Source organism: Hyla sarda, chromosome 4 (assembly GCF_029499605.1).
Source record: "Hyla sarda isolate aHylSar1 chromosome 4, aHylSar1.hap1, whole genome shotgun sequence".
NCBI classification, from domain to species: Eukaryota; Metazoa; Chordata; class Amphibia; order Anura; family Hylidae; genus Hyla; species Hyla sarda.
Genome location: NC_079192.1, coordinates 327781675 through 327804407, shown reverse-complemented (window position 1 = coordinate 327804407; position 22733 = coordinate 327781675). Strand labels below are relative to the sequence as shown.

General features: G+C 44.7%; 1 protein-coding gene across 2 annotated transcripts in view; it reads left to right on the top strand.

Annotated features, from left to right (window-relative positions):
• Positions 1-14799, top strand: part of NSD1 (nuclear receptor binding SET domain protein 1) — a 124427-nt gene extending 109628 nt beyond the window's left edge. For both annotated transcript variants that reach the window (XM_056575029.1, XM_056575030.1), the window contains exons 20-23: positions 5861-6002; positions 6274-6380; positions 8109-8298; positions 10514-14799. In XM_056575029.1, coding sequence (XP_056431004.1) covers positions 5861-6002; positions 6274-6380; positions 8109-8298; positions 10514-12015 — 1941 coding nt within the window. In that variant the 3' untranslated portion in view covers positions 12016-14799. The remainder of the gene's footprint in view (positions 1-5860; positions 6003-6273; positions 6381-8108; positions 8299-10513) is intronic.
• The last annotated feature ends 7934 nt before the right edge of the window (positions 14800-22733 follow it).

Here is a 22733-nt window from a genome sequence, read left to right as displayed (position 1 = left end):
GGGGAGGGGCAGAATGTGACAAGAGAGGCAGAATGTGACAAGAGGGGGGGAGATGTGAGATGTGAAATGGGCGGTGGGCATAAAATGGGTGAATAGTTGTAAAATTGAGGAGATTGGACATGAAATAAGGGGATTTCACTATATATTTATTACATTGCATCACATTGCCCAAAATCGCAATCGCACATTTTTCTCATATCGTGCAGCCCTAGTATACACTACACTCTATGAATATAAACCTCACACACCGTGCCCCCAGCAGTAGCACCCCCATCATCCACCAGCTGATGCTATTACCACAGAACAGGGGGGTAGGGGGAATGGGCGGGAAGGGGGTGCCCTGGCAACACCCCCAGCAGTAGCACCCCATCATCCACCAACACCCCCCCCATTCCCCCTTATGGTAATAGAATCAGCTTCTGGATTATGGGGGTGCTACTGCTGGGGGAGGGTGCTGGTGGATGATGGGGGTGTTACTGCTGGGGGGGTGCTGGTTGATGATAGGAGTGCTACTGCTGGGGGAGGGGGGCGGGTGCTGGTGCATGATGGTGGTGCTACTAATGGGGGGGGGGTGCTGGTGGATGATGGGGTGCAGCCTCATCCACCAGCAACACCTCCCCCCAGAAATAGCACCCCCATCATCCACCATGACCAGCAACACCTCCCCCCAGAAATAGCACCCCCATCATACACCAGCACCCCCCCCTGCTGGATGATGGTGGTGCTACTGCTGGGGGGTGCTGGTGTATGATGGGGTGCAGCCTCATCCACCAGCAATAGCACCCCCATCATCCACCAGCACCCCCCCCCCTTCTGGATGATGGTGGTGCTACTGCTGGGGGGGGGTGCTGGTGTATGATGGGGTGCAGCCTCATCATCCACCAGCAACACCTCCCCCCCAGAAATAGCACCCCCATCATAAACCAGCACCCCCCACCCAGCTGGATGATGGTGATGCTACTGCTGGGGGGTCCTGGTGGATGATGGGGTGCAGCCTCATCATCCACCAGCACCCCCCCCTTCTGGATGATGGTGGTGCTACTGCTGGGGGGGGGGGTGCTGGTGTATGATGGGGTGCAGCCTCATCATCCACCAGCAACGCCTCCCCCCCCCCAGAAATAGCACCCCCATCATAAACCAGCACCCACCACCCAGCTGGATGATGGGATGCAGACTCATAATCCACTAGCAACAACCCCCCCTCCCCAGAACTCCCACAGCACCACTTTTTTCTCTGTACCTGGCTGGCTCGGCTGCTCCAACTGTCCCCGGGCTCACTAGTGTGGGCCTGATCAGTGCGGACGGCGCGTGATGTTAGCGCCGTCCATCTAGCTCCGCCCGCCGACGTCCCGTCACAAGCCGGGACGTGTGCCGGAGCTACGGGGGCAGTTTGGTGCAGCGCTAATTGCGGGGGGGGGGGAGGGGGGTGGCGTTTGGTGCTGTCAACGCTGAGGACCGGGGGGGGGGGGGGGGGGCTGTGGTTTGGGGTGCTGTCAGTGCTGCGGACCGGGTGAGGGGGTGGGTGCTAGCTGTCAGCGCCAACTGAGGACCGGGGGGGAGGGTTGGGGGGTGCTGTCAGCGATAACTGAGGACCGGGGGGGGGGGGGGGGGTGCTGTCAGCTGTAACTGAGGACCGGGGGGGGGGGTGCTGTCAGCGATAACTGGGCAGTGTGGTGTCACCCCATCAGCCCGGTGTCACCCGGTGCGGTCCGCACCCCGGTCACAACGCCACTGATAACACACACACTCTTCTCATTTTATTATACATTTTATTTTATTTAATTATTATTATAATAATTTTTATTTATTTATTTTTTTGCATCTTATCATCATTTCTATATAGTCCTTGAGAACCAGCCAAATTTTTCTGCTTTTTATCATTTTCTCCAGTGGTTAGAGGATACCATTCTAGGCTAATTTCTCGGACAATACACTGTGAGATAGAGTACCCCCACCTATTGTTATTTGAAACTAATTTTACTTTGTAATGACAATAATTTCACCACAAGATCTACGGCGAAACAAAAAAAAAAATTTTGTGGGACAAAATTGGGGGGGAACGCCATTTTATAATTTTAGGACCTTCAGTTTCTACCCAGTGCACTTTTCTGTAAAAATTACACATTCTATGTATTCTGCAGGTCCATACAACTAGGATTCTTTCACACTGCCTTTGTGACACGGCAGGGTGATGTCTGTCGGAGAATCGGTGGAGAATAGCGGGAGGAAAAATACATCATGAAACATTTTTTCCTCCGGCTACTCTTGTCAAACAACATTGCCCGACAGACCCTATAATAGTGAATGGCATCTGTCGGGACCCTTGGTTTTCTGTTGAGCCCGGTCAAAAATAATGTCCGTTAAGGCACAAAAATAAAAAGTGTCTGACGGACGTTTGTGGCAGTGTGAAAGGGGCCTTATATAGGTTTGATTTTGTTTTTTGCTTTTTTCCAAAAAATTTTTATTATTTAAATGAAAATTAGCATGTTTAAAATTGTCCTCTTCTGACCCCCTCTAACTTTTTTTTATTTTTCCGTATACAGGGATGTGTGAAGGCTCTTTTTTTCATCACATGAGTTGTAGTTTAGAAACAGCGAAACTCCAGCTGTTGCTAAATTACAAATAACTTTCCCAGACAACCAAAGGCTGTAGCTTAGCAACAGCTGGAGGCTCCCTGTTAGGAAAAGCTGGTTTATGGGCTTTTTCCCTAAGGGAGGGCACTATAAATGTACTCACCAATTTTCTATGTTTTTTTTCTTATTCTTTCAGATCCGTTTATGCAGAGGACTTCTTCGGATTCTGTGGACTACGTCGATACCCAGCGTTTTTTTTTTTTATATTAATAAAATGGTTAACAATGGCTTGTGGGGGGGAATGTTTTTTTAGAATAAAAGTTTTAAGTGTTTGTTTTTTGTTTAAATTTACTTTACAGGCTTAGTAGTGGAAGCCATCTTATAGACTGAATCCATTACTAAACAGGGACTTAGTGCTAGCCACAAAAACAGCTAGCACGAACGCCTAATTATTACCCCGATACCCACTGCCACAGAGGTGCCATTAAGAGCCAGTACCAACAGGCCCGGAGCGTCAAAATTGGTGCTCCTGGGCCTAGGTGGTATCAGTCTGGCGTTATTTTACTGGGGAGGGCCAGTAACAATAGTCCTCACCCACCCTGATAACGTCAGGCTGTTGCTGCTTGATTTGGTATCTAAAATAAAAATACAAATGACCCCCACATGTTTTTTGCATAAATAATGAAACCATTAAAAAAAAAAAAAAAAAAAAATTTGGGGTTCCACCATTTTCATTCTCAGCCAGATACCAACTAAACAGCAACAGCCTGATGTTACAAGGGTGGGCAGGGACCATTGTTACTGGCCCTCCCCAGCCTAAATAACGCCAGCCTATTACCACCTAGGACCAGGAGTGCCATTTTTTATGCTCCGGGCCACTTCGTACCAGCTCTTAACTGCACTTCTGTGGCGGTGGGTACCAGGATAATAATTAGGGTTTAGCGCTAGCTGTTTTTGGGGCTAGCACTAGCTAGCTTAGTAATGATTCAGTCTATAAGATGGCTTCCACTACTAAGCCTGTTAAGAAAATTTAAACAAAAAAAAACCTCAACACTTTTTATAAACTTTATTCCAAAAAACACTCCATTTTATTATTAACTAAAAAAAAAAGCTGGTCAACGACGTAGTCCACTGAATCCGAAGAAGTCCTCTGCGTACACAGCTCTGAAATAAGAAAAAAACATGAAAAATAGGTTAGTACATTTCCTCCTTTCAAGAAAACGCCCATAAACCAGCTTTCCTAACAGGGAGCCTCCAGCTGTTGCTAAACTACAACCCCATCATTTCCAGACAGCCTTTGGTTGTCTAGGAAAGATATAAGTTGTAACTTAGCAACAGCTGGAGTCTCGCTGTTTCTAAACTACAACTCCCGTCATGGAAGTTGTAGTTTAACAACAGTTGGAGGCACCAGATTCTCCCCGGCCACCCTCCCGCTAGCTCTTTGCAAGACTGCGACTCCCAGCATGCCCTAACAGTGAGGATATGCTGGGAGTTGTAGTTGTAACAGCTGGTAGTTGCGGGCGGGTGGCCGGGGAGAGGACCCCCTGCTTATTGCCAAGCTCCCTCCCAGATTATTGCCAACACCCCCACCCCACCCCCCTGCTTATTGCCCACACTCACAACCCAGCCGCTCTCCTCCTGTGTGTGAAGTGTCCCCTTGCCGCCGCTCACAGCAGCCCCTGCTCCAGATCTCCCACCCGCTGGCTAGCCGTTACAGGACTACAAGTCCAAGCATGTTGTCGATGAGGACATGCTGGGAGTTGTAGTTGCAACAGCTAGTAGTTGCGGGCGGATGGCCGGCTGCAAGGAATATGAAACTACACTATAACTTCATATTTCCCGGCCTGAGCTGTAATTGACCAAGACCGACCAGCCAATTACAGCTCAGGACGGAAATTATGAAGTTACAGTGTAGTTTCATATTCCTTGCAGCCGGCCAGCTCCGCTACCCGGCCACCCGCCCTCAACTACCAGCTGTTGCAACTACAACTCCCAGCATGTCCTCACTGACAAGGCATGCTGGCTGGGAGTTGTACTCCTGTAACTGCTAGCAGGCGGGTGGGAGATCTGGAGCAGAGCAGCGGCGAGGCAAAGATAAGTGCTGGTGAGGGGGACGTTACACACACGGGAGGAGAGCAGCCGGGTGGGGGTGTTGGCAATTGACAAGGGGGGTGTTGGCAATAAAAGGGCGGGGGGGCGCATGCTTAGAGTGGTAGTCCTGTAACGGCTAGCTGGCGGGGATGCAGAGATACGCGACGGTGGGGGGACGTGACAAACAGGAGGAGAGCCGGAGACATGATTTCATATTTCCTGCAGGAGCTGTGGTCTCGGCTCCTGGCCGGAAATATGAAATCCCGCTCTCCAAAGCAAGTTTTGTAAGCCAGGTCCGGACTGGCTTACATTTACGCTGCTTTGGAGGCGCTTGCGACTTTTGTGCGACTGTCGCACTTGATAAATCCCTGACCACTGCAAAGTGAAATCTGAAATTTGCTTTGGTAAGCTCTTTTGTAGATTTTGCTTGCAGCCAAAAGTCACACAAAAAATTGCTTAGGCGCTGATGCGACTTTTTGTGCTACTTTTGTAAACAAAAAAAGCTCTAAATCCCTTGATAAATTTCCCCCAACATCACCCATTCTTTAAATATATTTGTTACTGATTCCCATAGCATATAGAGTTCCTTTTGGGCATCTAGTGGAAAGTTTAAAAGGGCATTCCAGGAATTTTTACTTGACTATTAGTTCATATTATAGTGTCTGTACCTGTGTGTGATGGTTTTCTCAATATTCATCTGTGATTTTCACCCCAATATTTATTTTTACCAGCATACAAAATGACTGTTGTCTTGGATTTTTCCCAGCTTGCAATGCGGCCGAGACCTGACTCACTAGTCAGCTGATGACAGGGAGCCTGTCTGCTTCAATGGGTGGAGGGATCAATCTGCAACTAATGCGCACCCTGATTGAAAACCACAGGTCTTTTGTTTCAATGGGTGGGGTGGCTGATGTGTGGGAGGGAGGAAAATGGAATTGTGGGATTTGTAGTAAAAAAAAAACAAGTTAAACAGGAAATACAAGTTCACAAAAAGCTAGCCACAGTATTATGGTAATCTCATGACATAGCCATTTAGCCCCAAGACAAGCGCAGATCCTTCCTAAGCATGTCTATTACTGTCTGGCAGGTATGTACTAAAATCACCTTATGGTGGAGAACCCCTTTAAATGCGCAGGTCCAGTGTTTTGTTTAGGTTCCTGAATACTGAGCTTGATCTGTCTGTGTCTTTGTTATAGGATCGTGTCATTGATGCTGGGCCAAAGGGAAATTTTGCACGTTTTATGAACCACTGCTGCCAGCCAAACTGCGAAACTCAGAAATGGACTGTGAATGGTGACACCCGAGTGGGTCTTTTTGCCCTGTGTGACGTTAAAGCTGGTAAGTGTTAAACTTTGTCACATAGTATGCAATATAGACATTGGAGATCACAGTATAAGGTGCTTTGTGCATAGAATAGTGTTTACTAAAAGAAGCCATTTTTAAATCACTATAAGCAAAGTATCTGGGGGGGGGGTTACTCTTTAACTAAACAGTGAAAAAAAAGTGTGAACTGCGAGTGGGTTTTTATTTATTTGTTTAATTTTTTTATCGCATACCATTTAGAAGACAAGTACATCCTGGTATTATGTTTGACCTTTTAACTTTTCAGGAACAGAGTTAACTTTCAACTACAACTTGGAATGTCTTGGAAATGGGAAGACTGTGTGTAAATGTGGCGCTCCAAATTGCAGTGGTTTCCTTGGTGTTAGGCCTAAGGTTTGTGTTGTGAAATAAAAATTCTGTGTGTTAGAACTTTGTTTCTGTGGTTTGGTCCATACTGTGCTACCTGAGTTTTGTTATATTTTAATTTTAGAATTTACATGTCTGTGTATGTTCTGACTAAGGTGCAGTACCATGGACTGTGGATGAGGAGAATGTCCCCTGCTTGTGAAAACATTCTCAAATATTGTGTAATTAATCACCCCAGGCTCCAGAAGATGATCCCCATCCTAAACTTGTGTTTCTGCACCATTGTATTTCACTGGAGCCATATCAGTTTTCTGGCAAGAAATCCTTGTGAATATTAAACATGCTGTTGATCTTGAAATCCATATTGCACCTGCATTACCTGTGGATTTGACTAGGATTTATCCATGCTTAGATCCATTAAGGATCCACAGCATGTGAAAATGTTCTTTAGTGTTTTTGTACCTAAAAGCAGTATTTAAAGTGCACCTCCAGTTATAAATGATTTTATTTATAAATGAAATATACTACAGCATTCTTTGCAGTTTACATCAAAGGCAGTGTTGTCAGACTGTGTTCTGAGTACAACAGACATCATTGCTGCACACTCCTTCAGCTGTCTATATCCAGCAGGTAGTCTCCACTGCTTAGCGCCTATCATTTATGAAAGAAGCTGCGCTGGATAGAGGCTCCCTGCTGCTATGGGTGCAAAGGAGATACAGGCAAAAGGCTAATGTTTCCTGCTGGAGCTATGTTGATGAACTGTGCAGCACATGTCTATGCTTATGGAGCTCAAAGAGGATGGCTAAGGATCTCAGCTATCATTGGGGGTAAAGCACCATGGGTAGCTGCCTCTAGGAAGCTAATGCTAGTTAAAAGGAATTGACTCCACCTATTCTGGGCTTACACATCCCACAGACACCAGGTAGTCCATTTTAGCCTAGTGCCCTTAAGAGGCAGATATGACCTGTTTAGCGTGTATTTACCTGCTATACTACCCTGTCATAATCCCCTGAGGGTGTGAGGAAAGCAGGTAGTTGTCTACGCTAGTCTTCCTTTCCCAATGGTCACCCACAGCTGTGTGGTGCTGGTTACTGAATTCTCTGTGCCAGGTTACTGAAGGGTGACCCTGCGAGCACCTAGAGACATCAGTCAGGCAAGTATAAAATTCTTTTGAGTGTCTGGTCTTGGCGTTTTCTCATTGTTCGCTTTCTCTCATTTTGGACCTTTTTCCCTTCTTCTATTGGCCTTAGAGGATGCCTAGACCTTGGAGACCCTTTAGGCTAGGTTCACATGTCGGAATTTCTGTGTGGAATTCCGCTTGGAATGTCCGCACCGGTATTCTGCTGCAGCAGAGTCCAGTTGAATTCTACGAAATTCTACTGCTCTGTGCGCACGGTGTAATTTCCATGCCCGCTGTTTCCAGCACAGAAATTCCATTTTCTGTGTCCGCACAAAGAATGAAAACATTGATTCTTTGTGCAGAGTTCGCATGGACTGCATAACCGTCTGAGACAGCGCATTCCTGTGCAGTCCTAGCACTCTCTGGAATGTCTGCATGGAGCTTCTCAGTGCAGACATTCCAGCGTGTGAACATAGCCTTAGGGCTCCTCTGTAGCACCCTTGTCCCTTGATTTAATTTAAAACTGGAGGTACTCTTTAATAATACATTTAACTTGCACACACATCAGAGCAATTGTCATTATTGTGTTATCTTTAGTACATACTTGACTAATGTTTCTTTAATTTCACATCCAGAATCAAACTGCTGTTGCTGAAGATAGGGCCAGGAGAAAATATGTGAAGCGCAAGAAAGCGGAGATGGTTAAAGAGCATGAAGATGAGTGTTTCAGTTGTGGAGATGGGGGACAGCTTGTATCCTGCAAAAAGCCTGGTTGCCCTAAAGTATACCATGCAGACTGCTTAAGTTTAACTCGAAGACCTGCAGGTAAAGAGACATTACTTTGCTTTGGCTGTATTATGTGCCAAGTGAAAGTTGTAGAAATTGATAGATAATTGTGAAGTAGTAATTGCAGTTTATTTGTTGAAATTGTGTCCTTTAAAAAATTATCCACCATAATTGTATGCATTGGGTGCTGCTTGCAGTGCAAAAAGTGTAGATGGTCCCCAATAGGACAGTCCTCTTTAACCATCCAGTGTTGTCAGTAATAATGCACTGTATTGGAATCGAGCCGTTGAATTTTCTACACACAATGGCTAGAAATTGCACCACTCAGTCTTCTCACACAGTCACAGTGTCTAGTGGGGGTATATGTCCATGCCACTTAACGCACATTGTAAATAACCCCTTAAAGGGGTTCTCCACTGCCCTGCCTTGCTTAGCTCCGCTCGCAGCGTCCGGAAGTTTATTACTCCAAACGCTGTGTGCGGGCTTCCGTGTTCGAGGCCACCCCCTCATGACGTCACGCCCACCCCCTCAACGAAAGTCTATGGGAAGGGAGCGGAGCTCCGGAAGGCAGGGCAGTGGAGAACCCCTTTTAAGTAATCAGGGTTTTTCAGTTCTTGCATGTTCATTTTTTCCTCATCACCTTCTAAAAATCATAAAGCTTTCAATGTTGCACACAAAACTCCATATGATGGCTTATTTTTTGCGCCACTAATTCTGCTTTGCAGTGACATTAGTAATTTTACAAAAAATTCCACGGCAAAACGAAATTTTTTTTTATTGTGTGACAAAATTGAAGAAAAAATGCCATTTTGTAACTTTTGGGGGCTTCAGTTTCTACGCAGTGCATTTTCTGGTAAAAATGACACCTTCTCTTTATTCTGTAGGTCCATACGATTAAAATGATACCCTACTTTATATAGGTTTGATTTTGTTGTACTTCTGAAAAAAATCATAACTAAATGCAGGAAAAATTATACGTTAAAAATTCTGATATTCTGACCCCTATAACTTTTTATTTTTCTGCATACCGGCCGATTTGAGGGCTCATTTTTTGCGCCGTGATCTGAAGTTTTTTCGGTACCATGTTTGTATTGATCGGAATTATTGATCGCTTTTATTCATTTTTTCATTATATAAAAAGTGACCAAAAATATGCTATTTTGAACTTTGGAATTCTTTGCGCGTACGCCATTGATCGTGCGGTTTAATTTGGACATTTCTGCATACGGCGATACCACATATTTTTATTGACACTTTTTTTTATGGGAAAAGGGGTGTGATTCAAACTTTTATTAGGGAAGGGGTTAAATGACCTTAAACTTATTTTAATTTTTTTTGCAGTGTTATAGCTCCCATTGGGTGCTATAACACTGCACACACTGATCTTTTACACTGATCCCTGCAAAGCCATAGCTTTGCATTCATCAGTGTTATAGGTGGTCTATTGCTCAAGCCTGTATCTCAGGCTTGGAGCATTCAATCGCCGATCGGACACGACTGAGACAGGTGAGGAGACCTCCGTTCGCGTGCTAGCTGATCGGGACGGTCCCGCGATGGTCCCGATCAGCCCGACTGAGCTGCCGGGAAGCTTCCACTTTCATTTTAGATGCGGCGATTAGCTTTGATCGCCGCCTCTAAAGGGCTAATAGCGCGCGGCACACCGATCAGTGCTGCACGCTATTAGCCTAGGGTCCCAGCTATCATTAGCCACCGGGACCGACCCAGTATGACGCGGGGTGACTGCGTTAAAGAGGTTAAAAATGTCTGGATTTTGCCGTATGGAATATTGTAGATTTCCGTGCATGTCCATCCACCATTTTTAAACCTGTGTTTTCCAACCAGGTTGCCTCCCGCTGCTGAAAAAGTACAACTCCCAGCATGCCCAGACAGCCAACGGCTGTCCGGGCATGCTGGGAGTTGTAGTTTTGCTACAGCTGGAGGAACCCTGATAGGGAAACACTGATTTAAACAGTAAGAACTCAGAGGCCAAAACAACATACTTTTGGCCTCCATCGAGTAAAGTGGGTCTATGGATTCCTTATGCATTGAGAAGATGTGGTGTAAAAATTGCCTTATTTGCCCATATTGGTCTCCAGAAGCCTTGTTGCCGAATTTGTGCTGCAAAGACAGATGCTTGTCCTCGCAAAGGCTGGGCAAGGTTGGTTCCCAGCATTGTTTGAGGGCAATTAAGCTAGTAATTTGTTTTTTTCTTTCTTTATAATCCCTCATGGAAATTCTCTTATTCTCATTGTAGGCAAGTGGGAATGTCCGTGGCATCAGTGTGATGTCTGTAGCAAGGAGGCAGCTTCATTCTGTGAAATGTGTCCAAGTTCCTTCTGCAAGCTTCACCGTGAGGGCATGCTCTTCATCTCCAAGCTGGATGGACGGTTATCCTGTACAGAGCATGACCCATGTGGACCACATCCTTTGGAGCCAGGGGAAATTCGAGAATCTGAATCGTCTTCAACAGAAAATGTGTCTCAACCATCAAAGGACACAGTACGCAATGTCAAGGAGAAATCGACAAGTAATAAGCAGAAGGTGCCACTAACAAAAATGCTGATGGCTCCCTCAGTTACTAGTACCTCAGAATCTGGTAATGTGTTGCTGGCTCTTGGGGGAAATTCGCTGCCTTCTGCGAAGGTTTTGGTAGGTTCCACCGAGAAAACATCTCTACCAGCTGGCAAATTACTTCTGACCCCTGGTATACGTAAATCACCTGTGGGGGGAAAACTGTTTCTTGCATCATCTGCACAGAAATCCTTGCCTGCAGGTAAAGTCCTCTTGGCTTCCTTAGGAAAAAAATCCTTATCCCCTGGTAAGGTTTTATTAGCTTCTATAGGTAAGAAAAATCTACCTGCTGGGAAGGTTCTGTTGACTTCTGTAGGGAAGGGTTCCTCTTCATCAGTTAGTAGAGTGCTGCTATCTCCTAGAGGGAAACAGTCTATACCAACTGGAAAGGTTGTATTGGCAACTGCTGGAAAATACCCAATAGAGGCGGGAAAGGTCCTCTTGACGACAACTACTGCTGTAAGACGACAGAGCACTGAAGAAAAACCTGATGATGATGAAGATGATGACGACGACGACGACGATGATGATGAAGATGACGACGATGATGATGAAGATGACGACGACAACGATGATGATGATGATGATGATGATGAAGATGATGACGATGATGACAAAGATCCGAAAGAGAAACCTGATCATGTTGATACATGTCCGGATGAAATAGAAATGGACAATGCTGTTCATCCTGTAAAAACACCATTGCTTGATTCAGAAGACAACTGTGATTCTTTACAGGAACAATTGACCCCAGTCTCTACTGAACAGAAAGAAAGTAGTCTCCAAAAAGAGCATCTAGAAAGTGTTACAAATCTGCCCCCTGATACTGTAGAACAGTCAAATAGATCACCTAACCATACAGGTGCGTATGAGCCAAACACTTATAAGGAAACACATTCTTTGGCAATGGAGAAAAAAAGACCTATTACTCCATCACCTTTGGAGGAGCCAGCTGATTTAGAACAGAACTTGGACCCTGCCTTACAAAACCAAACCGATGATGAAAAAACCTCCAACAATCCACCTGGAGATCTTTCATCTGGCAGAGTAAAAAAAACATTGCTTGAGGTTCAGCCGGAGGAGTCTGTTTCTGTAGATCAAAATGTTGCTACTGATTGTCAGCCAAAAACTGCATCTAGTCCTTGTCCAGCACCCGCTGTGTCTATAGCACCGGACAAGGACTGACACCTAGGACTAAACTAGAGGACATTTGGAGATGATTTGTTGTGACTGGCTGAGTTATACCACATATCTTGAATGTGGCTGTCATGTGCACGCACAAAACAGCTGCAGCATAATCTATATGGAGACAGTCATCACGCCGGCTGCTGCATTTAGTTTTTGCTTTTTAGTTGTTGGCTTCTTGCAGTTAGAGACTTCCAAATCACATGACTGATGAACTACTTATGTCTCATAACGCATCAGTGGGTTCTCGTGTCTAGTACATAATCAGGTCAAACGCTTTTCTTTGAAAGAGGCTGTGTTCTGTAGAAGAGCAATAAGGCACTTCTGTCAGTGTGGTAACTCTGCAAATAATGCTATGGGCCTTGATGGCAGGGAAAAGAGAGAGGTGCCTTATTAAAATGTTGTATTTTAAGCTGTGGATTTCAGGAAATCTTTAAATGCCAATGGACCTCAATGGATTGTGTGTGTTTGGGTTAGAATACTTGTTTCTTGCCTGGTCAACTTATTCTAATGTTGTGATCTGTTACTGCATGTCTGAGGTTTGTTCCTGTGACATCAGGTTGTAGTATTTGGACACAGAACCTCACGGTATTTGTTACTCATGCCAAAGTACACCTACCAATGTAGACTTGTATTATGGCATGTGTTGTAGGCTGTTGCTGCAGTATTAAATCATTAATGTGAATCCTTCCATTGAACCATGCAGATTACATCATCTGGTAAGTGACCAGTGTCGATCCAAGAAAAAACTTGAGCCCTAAAGTGATCATAAGGGAAAGGAAAAAGTAGAATCCCACATGCATAATGCTGTTAACCTGCCTATTGTATTGGTATTTGCAGCTAAAAGATCCCTCCAGAATCATGTAAATTTCTTCAAATAGGGACCGCAAAGGTCCCTGTGTGAGCAAAGAGAATTGTGAGAATAAAGCTTTATCGTTTTATAATGAAAAGGTTTGACACTTTCTACTATGTTGTGTTTCAGTTTCTTACCATTTTCTGTGTAGAAAGTAAAAAAAAAAATTCGACTGCCTCTTTACTGGTTTTTAGAAAGCTAAGCAGCCTAATACTGTACATTTCACCTACCCTGATATATTATAGCAGTCTTGTGTCTAAATTACCAGGATAGAAGGGAGGTTGTGTTGTAAATGGATTTATTAAAGATCTTAAAAATGGTGAGGAGCTGAAACACGAAATATAACAGAAAGTTGGAGAGCTTTTCATTTATACACGGATTAAGCATTATTTATAGAAAACCAATGCAGCTGTAACTGTGGAATCCTTTATTTCCTTTTTGTCAACTATGAAATGAAAAATGCATTATATTGTACTGTGCTCAGGCCTTTCCTTGCACTTTGGATTTGGGCCTGAAGTGACTGCGGGCTGTGTATGGAGACATATTGCCTAAGTGGACAAGAGAGAGTCAGCCACATAGTAGAGGTCATATTAAGGGTTGCAGTGGTCACGTCAGTCCCTCACACACCACACTAAAATGTTTCTGCACATTAAACTCACACCTGCCTCTATTGAATCCTGAGCTACCTTACGATGGCAATTTTGGTGCTATGGGCAGCTGTGCTTAATGTTTTACTGTATGTTTTTTTTTTTTCTTCTTTTTTTTATATTTCGATGTAAACATTGGTGTTGGTGTCTTCACCAGTGCCTCTATGACATGAGTTGAAGTTTCACTTTCACATTTTTGTTTATCTGGTCCTGTGAACATTTGTAAATTTTAACTTTCAATGGTTTGGTTTAGCGTGCCGAAAATTTTTATATTTTTTTGTTTATTAATAAACTAGACCATTGTGATTTTAAAACGTTGTAAATGCATGAATGTTGCAGAATCGTTTTTTCTTTTTGTGCATATTCTTTTTTTTTGCAGCAAAAATGTATCTCTTTTTCTCTTCTTTCTTATACACATGCCCAGCCAATTCCAGCAGAGCTTCAAGATGAATTGTAAGGATCACTACTGGAGAATTATGCCATCCTCTACATAAATTGACTGGGTGTGTAACATCTCTCTGATTCCAGCTATATTCCTGAGGCAGTGGTCAGGTCATAGCAACAGAAGAGGTGAGGCAGTCCTGTACTACATAAAGCACATAAGGGGTGCGGCGCAAACTATGCCTGATCTGGTGTAGACAAATGCCTTGTTTTTAACAATGAGAATGTCAGGTAGTCTTTTTATATTTATCCTGCAGCCGGCATATGAAGGCAAAGTATAGTACATCCAAAAATGGGAAACATTCCGTCTAATCCTATCGTTGAGTATTCCATTCTGTGTATGTTTTAACCCATTACCACTGATATTGTTTGAGGACTAACGTGGACAGAGATTGCAGTTCTAGCCTCTTGAATAAGCCTACTTGAAATACCATGTTCAAGACTCCACATTCACTGGTGCTACCCAACTGTAGAGAAGCAAAGCTATTTTCTGAATTCCAGTTCCATCCTCCTGACTTTACATAAGTGATCTGAATGACTGAAGAGATACTGGGTGTAACGCTCTTCAATACATCTTGAGAAGGCAGCACGTATGAGATAACTGGTTCCTTTTTTTCTTCTTTGTTGTGTAACTAGGCTCTTGCATTTTGTCATTAGTGGAAGGTGGTTGTGCACCTTCTATGAATATGTACTGTAATTCTTTGTATATAGAAGAAAACACGATACTGTAAAGTTTAAGTCTACTCTGGACTCCTGTCTTATTGTTTTTGTTTGTTTTCTGTTCAGGAACTTAGTTGAACAGATTTTCTCATCTACACTAGGCTTCTTTCCAAATAAATTAGAATATCTTGTTCTTAAAAACAATTAAAATGTTCTATTCATTATTGTGAACAGTGCTCAAAAGCTTATTCATGAGAGCCTTCCTTTATATTCCACTAGTCTTGGTTGATTATTCATAATTTATAGATCTTGATTTTCAACACTAGTGGAAAAATTTTTCATAGTGGACATAAGATTTCTTTCAAATCTTATTCATATAACTAATGACTGTAATCCACTGGGAATCTGCAGCAAATCTGACCCATATGCTGGACAAGAATGGGAAAATGGCTTAAAGGTGTCCAATTTCTTGAAACCTTTTTTTTCTGTTGCCTGGGACTGTGTTTTAATTTATAACCACTGATTTAATCCTTCCATTATTACACTCCTGAACTGCACCAACTCTCCTATATACAGAAGCTCACATGGGCATTTTAGTTTGTACACCACAAATATACAGGGTGATTTACAAGGATGGTTATAGCCAATAAAACATAGCACAAATTAATGTCACACTGTGCAAGATTTAACAGTATGTAGAAAGCCTATTGGGCTGAATTTGTGCGAGGGGGCGTGAATTCCCATGCCCCCTGCACCTACAGGCGGGGCCAAGCAGGGGGCGCCACTATAAAACGCCCCCGCAACATACAGGCGGGCATACGTGGTTTCCAGGTCGGAAGGAGTGCAACAACGTGAGGTCCCATGTCTACAGGAACTTTACTAGGATCTGGTAACCCGGGTTCCTCGGCCCCCTTCCCAGCCCCCCCCCCCCCTTACATAGCACTGTTATCCCCGTCACCTCATTCCCGGTCCGGCTGTGTTTCTCCTGCTGCGATCCCGGAGCCGGGCCGGTGACGTCACTCCCCTGTGCAATGAGGTCCTTCTTCCAGCACGCTCGCTTCTAGCGTGGTCGGCATGAACACAATTCTCGGGCGGCGGACGGGGGTTGTCCACCGACTCCGGGACCCGCTTCGGCTCCCCTCCGCCGGCTGCCCGTGGCTCCGGCGGTGTGCCCGGCGTGCTGGGTTGCCGGGGCAACGCTGCTGAGCCACGCAGTGGGCGGAGAGCCGGAATCTCTGCAGCAGTTGGCTCCCTGGCAACCACCACGCAGCCAAGCCGTGGCAGTGGCACCCTGGGACCCCGGGGCTCACGCCGAGGCGGGTGTCACCCCACGCGGCCAATGCAGGGTGAGGCACATGCTGGTCAATACAAGTAAACTGCTAAGAAACGGTGCGGTCACCAGGCACCAAGGATATAAAAACACAGTAGTTTGAATCCCTATTCGCCACATCATCCATAACAGCCCTTGCAGTCACTATAACTTAGTACTGCAGTCACCCAGCACCCACAGAGTGCAGTCACTCATAAGCTTCCATACTGTGCAGTCACTTACAGCTTCCATACTGTGCAGTCACTCGTAGCTTTCACTCCATACAGTCACTCATAGCTATCACTCCGTGCAGTCACTCATAGCTTCACACCGTACAGTCACTCATAGCTTCCATACTGTTCAGTCACTCATAGCTTTCACACCATGCAGTCACTCATAGCTTTCACTCCGTGCAGTCACTCATAGCTTTCACACCGTGCAGTCGCTCATAGCATTTATACCGTGCAGTCACTTATAGCTTCTTACCGTGCAGTCACTCATAGCTTTCACTCCATGCAGTCACTCATAGCTTTCACTCCATGCAGTCACTCATAGCTTTCACTCCGTGCAGTCTCTCGTAGCTTCCATACCGTGCAGTCAGTCATAGCATTCATACCGTGCAGTCAGTCATAGCATTCATACCGTGCAGTCAGTCATAGCATTCATACTGTGCAGTCACTCATAGCATTCATACTGTGCAGTCACTCATAGCATTCATACTGTGCAGTCAGTCATAGCGTTCATACTGCGCAGTCACTCACAGCGTTTCATTCTTAGTCACTAGTAGTGTTTTGTGCCGTACAGTCACTCATCAACGTTTCATACTGTGCAGCCACTCTTAGCTTCATACCGTACAGTCACTCTTAGCATTTATACCGTCACAGTTACCAGCAGCATTCATACCGTGCAGTTACTCGTAGCATTTACACCGTGCAGTCACGCATAGCATTCATACCATGCAGCCGCTCATAGCATCATACTGGGCAGTCGCTCATAGCATCATACAGTCCGCTCACTTAGAGCGTCATACTGCGCAGTCACTCATGTAATTTATACTGTGCAGTCGCTCGGCACCCATACTCTGCAGTCACACATACCACCATACTGTGCAGCCACCCACACCATTTATACTGTGCAGTCCTAGCGTCTATACCATGCAACTACTCGCAGCTCATACCATGCAGTCACTCATAGAATATTTCTACGCATAGCTTCACACGATACTTAACTCATGGCTTTCACACCGCACACAACACGTATACGGTACATACACTCTTAACATTTACCGCTCTTACATTATTCAGTACTATACCGCTCACCGCTTTATACTGCATACGCTCAAGCATTTTACACCGCGTATAAACATTCATAATATTTATCCTGCATAACAGGCGCTCTAGTGGCACAGGCAGGGCATACAGTTACTGTGTTGTATAGAGCACACACGTCATAGCTTCATGCAGTGGGTTCAGCACGTCGTCTACAGCACACATGTGTTCAGGGTCACGTACAGCAAGTACAGTCACGGCTATACAGAATACACGCTCACAGTGTCACGTTACAGTGGGTACAGCTGTGGTATCGTGTACGGTTCGTGCGCTCTTGGTATCGCCTACAGTGGGTACAGTTAGCTGTTGCATTCAATAAACACGCTCAGTTAAACACAGTGGGCACACTTATAGTATCACACACAGTACACACGCTCATACTGTTACATACAGGGAGTACAGTCACATTGTCGTATACAGCACACACGCTCAGAATGTTATATGCAGTGAGTACAGCTATAGTATGCTTACTGTTCATGATAATAGTTCCATGCAGTGGGTACAGTTCCATTATATGCACACAGTACATACGCTTATCACGCCACACACTGTGAGTACAGTCACTATGCCGAACGCGCATACCTCCTAGCACCGCATTGTGCCCGTCATGGTCATACTGCACTGACGTGTGCCGTTGCATCCACACAGGTGCGCATATGGGTTGCTCTGTACGTACGCTCATAACTATTGTCGCATTTAGCTCCTCGCTGGGTTTCCACACACATGCTCATAGTTAGTACTGTTCATACGCATAACCTTTCTCAGTATACCTTACACACGCTCGCAGCTTCGTACTGTACAGATATTCTCAGGTTGTACGGCACAATCACAAAAAGTCACACTGCACACACGTCGGTACCGGCTATTGGTCCCCGTAGCCGACATACCACACTCTCGTTACCATAGTTACTGCTCAGTCACAGATCAAGCATCCGTATCTCGTCATACGCTCACCACTTACCTTCTAACTGGTCCCACAGCATGCACTAAAATTGTGGTCACTGACACGTCATTCTGCACATTCATACCACGACACAAGTGGTCTACACCCACTTCACCTGCCACGTTCTGCAGGGAGACGCGCTACTGATTTGTTGTTACTGACATGTCTTCTGAATAACTTCACGACACACGTGGTTGTTTCCCTGTCATACCTGCCTCGTCTGCAGGGGGCAGCACTGCGTAGTTGCTGTTACTGACACTTCTTCAGATCTTCAGAGCACGACATCACTAAACACAGATGGTTGGCATACCCCTCTTATGCCATGCCCACAGGGGTTTACACCGAGTAATGGTGGTTGTTGACCCAGATCACACACTTCAAAAAAAAAAAAAATTTAAAAATTAAGGAAAATATGTACACTCTTATGTATGTACTCCACAACACGTACCCACTGATCCATGTTACTTTCACCACTCTCTTGTTTTCTCACCAGTTACTTGGTCACACACTGACTCTGCTACTGACACGTCTTCAGAGCCTCGCACGTCTTCTCACCCACCAAGTTCCTCAGGTCTGTCTCGCTTCAGTGGGGGTCCTGGTGAAGTCTGTTGTTCCTGACTCTGCTTCAGTGCAATATGACTCAATACACATAGACAGTGGGTCAACCGTCTCGCTGACACGTCTTCAGTGGGGGCCCCTGCGTATGCTGTTCTGACGCTTCTTCAGCGCAACAGCATTCACTTATTCTCATTTCATTTTTCCATGCATACATCATGTCGGGCACTCAGCTGCAATTCATTCCCGCATTACTAAAAAAAAAAAAAGTGAAGGAAAATATGTACACTCTTATGTATGTACTTTACAACACGTACCCACTGATCCATGTTACTTTCACAACTCTTGTTTGCTTACCACAGTTACTCGCTTCACATGCTGACGCTGTTACTGACACGTCTTCAGAGCCTCCTGCGTCCTCTCACCCACCAAGTTCCTCAGGTCTGTCTCGCTTCAGTCTGTTGTTCCTGACTCTGCTTCAGTGCAATATGACTCGATACACATATGACTCGATACTCCATGCATACATCATGTCAGGCACTCGGCTGCCATTCACTCCCGCGTTACCAAAAAAAAAAATGAACTACCATCTCCACCTGCCACGCTTGCAGGGAGATTTACGGCTTAGTCAATGTTTCCCTAACACAGGTCATGGAGTCACAATTTCACGACTCATAGGTGGTTATTTCACGCATTAATCTGTCTTGTCCACTCATGTCAACGTCACGCTAACAGCTATCACTTCCACAGACACGAGGGTTACTCAAAGACCTGTCACGCCTACAGGTACGAGGTTCGAGTCAGACTGCCATTCCAGGCACAGCGGTTACGCAAAGACCTGTCACATCCACAGGCACGAGGGTATGCGAGGCCTGTCAGACTACAGGTACGATAGTCAAATAGAGGCCTTCCAGATCCACAGGCACGAGGGCATGCAAGACCTGTCAATATCTACAGGTACGATAGTCACGGAGAGCTCGGTCATGTCTGCGGACACAGTGATTCTGTTGATGCCTGTCTGCAAGCATGATAGTCCTTAGGCTTAATTGTTACTGAGATTTGTCGAGTCTGCAGGCATGATTAGGATGAGGAGGCCCGTCGTTCGCTGCAGGTCATTACTCCTGAGACCATATTCGTGACGGTATGTTGTCAGGTTAGGATATGGCTCACTGTACAGTCCAGTCAACTCTTCATATCACTTAACTAACAATTAAGATTTTGCCACTTATCAGCAGGGACAGGAGGATATGTTATGCCCGACAAGCTCTATCGGTTTCCCCTTTCTGCTATTACCAGTGAGCATGTCAATATGAACGAATCGGCTAGTACGTAGTCAGGTACCATTCCAGTGCCGGGTCGGACGCAGTAGGCGTCACCACCATATCTTCTCAGTGTCAGATACTGCCTCGTGGTCGCCAGCCGGCAGGCACAACTCTCTTGGTTTCTTGAGTCTAGCAAGAACAGTTTAGGGGAAGATAGACATGACTAGTTGTGGTGTTGGTTATTATGGTCAGGAATGTTGTTATGAATTCTACTTCTTGATTTTTTGCCCTCTATAGGCGTGCCCTCATACGCGGTTATGGGCACAACTCAACCGCTTCGTCAGTCATTCTTATTTATATAGGTACATAGGTTTGTATGTAGGTGCAATCTTAAGTACGGAACAACTCAAACCGCTTGGTAAGTCAATGTATGGTTTGCATAGTTGTGTATTCAGTGCTTGCTACCACAAGCTGGAATGTAAGTCCTGAGCACAAACTACAAATGTTCAAAGTAATTACCGTTGGTGGCACAGCGTCTAGGTAGTATTGTCGGGGATTGGCCGAGGTGAGGCATTAAAATGTGAGTGACCACTGCTGCATATGCTGAGGGCCGGTGTAAGGGATTCACACCAGACAGGATGTTGGTATAGTATCTCCCTTCTCAGCATACTCACTAAGGAGCTGCCCAAGGAGTTCTGTTTAATTCAGGAAGTATATTTGGTTTTTACATTTGACAAAGGAGGAGGTTTAGTTATGATGTCAAAATCAGCATGTTACATTTTGATTGGTTATTTGAGCTTTATCTCTGTATATATTAGCATATTTTAGGCATCTATTTCTCTCTCGGCCAAAGTTCACTCATGTGGCTCTCTTCACTCTGAGGGTGCATTCCCACAGGGCGTATACGCAGCGTATTTGACGCTGCGCAAAATGTATGGCAGCAGCAGGAAATACGCTGCGTATTCCTTGCTCACTATACACACGGCTTTCCGACGGCAGCCCTGTGTGTGTAGTGAGTTTTGGAGGCGGGGCCATGTGTCGGAGTGTCTGTGATGCGCGGCTCCGCCTCCAAAACTCACTGCGCACACAGGGCTGCCGCCGGAAAGCCCTGTGTGTATAGTGAGCAAGGGATACACAGCGTATTTCCTGCTGCTGCCATTAATTTTTGCGCAGCGTCAAATACGCTGCGTATACGCCCTGTGGGAACGCACCCTTAGTCTGGAAAAACCTGGATGCGTATCTTCCTCACACATTTTTTCTTCTAACGTCTTAACTTCCAAGGTTTCAATCTTAGTCACGAGCAGATAGCAAGATCAGGAACATGACATCAGGAACATGGTGTATAGTTTGAGTAGGTAACAAATATCTTTTTTTCAGCATTAGAAATGGCATATACATATATGTCTTATATGTATGTGTGTGTATATATATATATATATATATATATATATATATATATATATATATTTATATATTTATATATTATTGATAGTCAGAATCATTTTAATCAACTTGACAGTATTCCAGTACTGTCCATATGTGTGCCAGCACATTCTCTTATATGGACTCCAGTGTGTCAATGTGTTGTATCAGGTTGTTCAGATCCTGTGGTAGATACAGTCATGGCCGTAAATGTTGGCACCCCTGACATTTTTCTAGAAAATGAAGTATTTCTCACAGAAGAGGATTGCGGTAACACATGTTTTTCTATACACATGTTTATACCCTTTGTGTGTATTGGAACTAAAAAAAGGAGGAAAAAAAGCAAATTGGACAGAATGTCACACCAAACTCCAGAAATGGGCTGGACAAAATTATTGGTACCCTTTCAAAATAATGGAAAAATAAGATTGTTTCAAGCATGTGATGCTCCTTTAAACTAATCTGGGGCAAGTAACCGGTGTGGGCAATACAATAATCACACCTGAAAGCAGATAAAAAGGAGAGAAGTTCATTTAGTCTTTGCTTTGTGTGTGCCACACTAAGCAGGGAAAACAGAAAGAGAAGAGAACTGTCTGAGGACTTGAGAACCAAAATTGTGGAAAATATCAACAGTCTCAAGGTTACAAGTCCATCTCCAGAGATCTAGATTTGCCTTTGTCCACAGTGCACAACATTACAAACTATCTGTCGACATTTAAATGAAATGCTATGGCAGGAGACCCAGGAGGACCCCACTGCTGACACAGAGACATAAAAAAGCAAGGCTACATTTTGCCAAAATGAACTTGAGTAAGCCAAAAATCCTTCTGGGAAAACGTCTTGTGGACAGATGAGACCAAGATAGAGCTTTTTGGTAAAGCACATCGTTCTACTGTTTACCGAAAACGGAATGAGGCCTACAAAGAAAAGAACACAGTACCTACAGTGAAATATGGTGGAGGTTCAATGATTTTTGGGGATTGTTTTGCTGCCTTTGGCACTGGGTGCCTTGAATGTGTGCAAGGCATCATGAAATTGGAGATTTTCCTAGTCCTAATGACGGAAAATAAGGATTTTATAAATGACAGGAGGAGAGCATTTAGCATTATCTCTCTTACTGCTCAATAATGTTAACAAATAGCAGCAAGATAATTGATAATAAAGATATTGAGAAAAAAAAGTGTACATATGCAAATGAGAACAGGTACAGGTGATATAAGGTCTAGACGGACCAAACACTTACTCTTTCTTTATGCAAGGAAAATTAGAGATGAGGATGATGTATAAGCAGCATACAA